Source organism: Taudactylus pleione, unplaced genomic scaffold (assembly GCF_031769625.1).
Source record: "Taudactylus pleione unplaced genomic scaffold, aTauple2 ptg000063l, whole genome shotgun sequence".
Classification (NCBI taxonomy): domain Eukaryota; kingdom Metazoa; phylum Chordata; class Amphibia; order Anura; family Myobatrachidae; genus Taudactylus; species Taudactylus pleione.
Window position 1 is genome coordinate 559750 of NW_028284465.1, and position 2361 is coordinate 562110.

The window sequence follows — 2361 nt, forward strand, 5'->3', positions numbered from 1 at the left end:
TAACAAGTACAGCACTGCATCCTGAGTACACAAGTAACAAGTACAGCACCTTATCCTGAGTACACAAGTAACAAGTACAGCACTGCATCCTGAGTACACAAGTAACAAGTACAGCACTGCATCCTGAGTACACAAGTAACAAGTACAGCACCTTATCCTGAGTACACAAGTAACAAGTACAGCACTGCATCCTGAGTACACAAGTAACAAGTACAGCACTGCATCCTGATTACACAAGTAACAAGTACAGCACTGCATCCTGAGTACACAAGTAACAAGTACAGCACTGTATCCTGAGTACACAAGTAACAAGTACAGCACTGCATCCTGAGTACACAAGTAACAAGTACAGCACTGCATCCTGAGTACACAAGTAACAAGTACAGCACCTTATCCTGAGTACACAAGTAACAAGTACAGCACGGCATCCTGAGTACACAAGTAACAAGTACAGCACTGAATCCTGAGTACACAAGTAACAAGTACAGCACTGAATCCTGAGTACACAAGTAACAAGTACAGCACTGAATCCTGAGTACACAAGTAACAAGTACAGCACTGCATCCTGAGTACACAAGTAACAAGTACAGCACTGCATCCTGAGTACACAAGTAACAAGTACAGCACTGAATCCTGAGTACACAAGTAACAAGTACAGCACTGCATCCTGAGTACACAAGTAACAAGTACAGCACCTTATCCTGAGTACACAAGTAACAAGTACAGCACGGCATCCTGAGTACACAAGTAACAAGTACAGCACCTTATCCTGAGTACACAAGTAACAAGTACAGCACCTTATCCTGAGTACACAAGTAACAAGTACAGCACTGAATCCTGAGTACACAAGTAACAAGTACAGCACTGAATCCTGAGTACACAAGTAACAAGTACAGCACCTTATCCTGAGTACACAAGTAACAAGTACAGCACTGCATCCTGAGTACACAAGTAACAAGTACAGCACTGCATCCTGAGTACACAAGTAACAAGTACAGCACTGCATCCTGAGTACACAAGTAACAAGTGCAGCGCTGGTCAGTTTTGAAGCTCAGACTCTCTGACAGAAGTGCAGGATTCTGAAGAAGAAAAGATGAATTATGTAACTTCCAATTTTTTAATGTTTGTTACCAGTTTTCTCATATCTATCGGATTACTTCTCAATGTATTCACAGTGACACAATACCTCATTTGTTGGTGGAAGGGTCAAACTCTTCAAACTGTTGATATTTTAATGACCATCCTGGGAACGGTGAGAATTATTTTCCTGCTTATCTATGTGCCGGCAATTTATACAATAACTGATGTTGAGTTTACCATAGAAAATAAGATTTATTTTGAATATATTGTCACCTCAGTAACCTTTGTGCAGTTCTGCAGCCTGTGGTGGGGCACCGTGCTCTGCGTCTTCTACTGTGTGAAGATCACAAACTACAGCAACAGATTATTCATGAGATTTAAGATGAACATCTCCAGGATGGTCCCCTGGCTGCTCCTGACCTCACTGCTGGTGTCTTTCCTTACCAGCCTGCCATGTGGGTGGGTCGTGCACTCAGTACAGAACATGAATTTTACGCAAGTCCTTAATGGTACTAATGATGGAAACATCACTTTGGAAACAGATTACGAGGATATAGCGATCATCAACTTTGCAGGATCCCTCGTTCCGTTCCTCATATTCTGTGCGGCCGTTTCTCTCCTGATTGGGTCACTCCTGAAACACACCAGGAATATGAGCAGCAAAGATTCAGGGTTCACAAAACCTCAGCTTGTCGCCCACATCAGGGCCATTATAAATATGACGTCTTTTCTGCTCTTTTATGTCCTCTTTTTTATAGGTGCAAACTTGATGCCTTTAAGCTTACAGTCACAATATCCATTATATCGTCGCCTGAGCCGTATCTTCTGTATTTCCTACCCAAGTCTGCACACAATTATATTAGTATTTAGCAACGGAAATCTGAAACGCTCCATTGTTGCTGCTCTGTGTTGCACCAGGAAAATAAACCCTAATAAACACATTTTATAAAGGAATCGCCGCTGGTGCCTGTGTGGACAGTAAGCTGACAACGGACATAGGAGCTCGCTAGGCCGCTCGCTAGGCTGCGATTGCTCGCAGCCATCAGGGGCCGAGTATGCAGATTCCGCGATCGCATGGCCAGGCTTAAGGACGCCCTCTATGTCTTATAGAACAACGACAGAGTGATCGCATGCCAGTGTAAAGACGCCCACTTTTCTTTCTCAGCACACATCATCTCCAGGAAGTGTATGATTAATAAGTAACATCGAGGCCATCGGAACTGCTCACACCCCTTGAGGTAGACCCTACCCCGCCGCAAGCGCTGCAATCACTGCAGGCTG

General features: G+C 43.8%; 1 protein-coding gene across 1 annotated transcript; it reads left to right on the forward strand.

The window, feature by feature from the left end:
• Positions 1-1093: 1093 nt before the first annotated feature.
• LOC148534818 (taste receptor type 2 member 8-like) lies at positions 1094-2029 on the forward strand. The gene has a single exon (XM_088465682.1). It carries the CDS (start codon positions 1094-1096, stop codon positions 2027-2029), a length of 936 nt encoding a protein of 311 aa, XP_088321808.1.
• The last annotated feature ends 332 nt before the right edge of the window (positions 2030-2361 follow it).

Bases quoted from the DNA above. Each gene is read 5' to 3' on its own strand.
- LOC148534818 (XM_088465682.1), top strand. From the start codon at position 1,094: ATGAATTATGTAACTTCCAATTTTTTAATGTTTGTTACCAGTTTTCTC.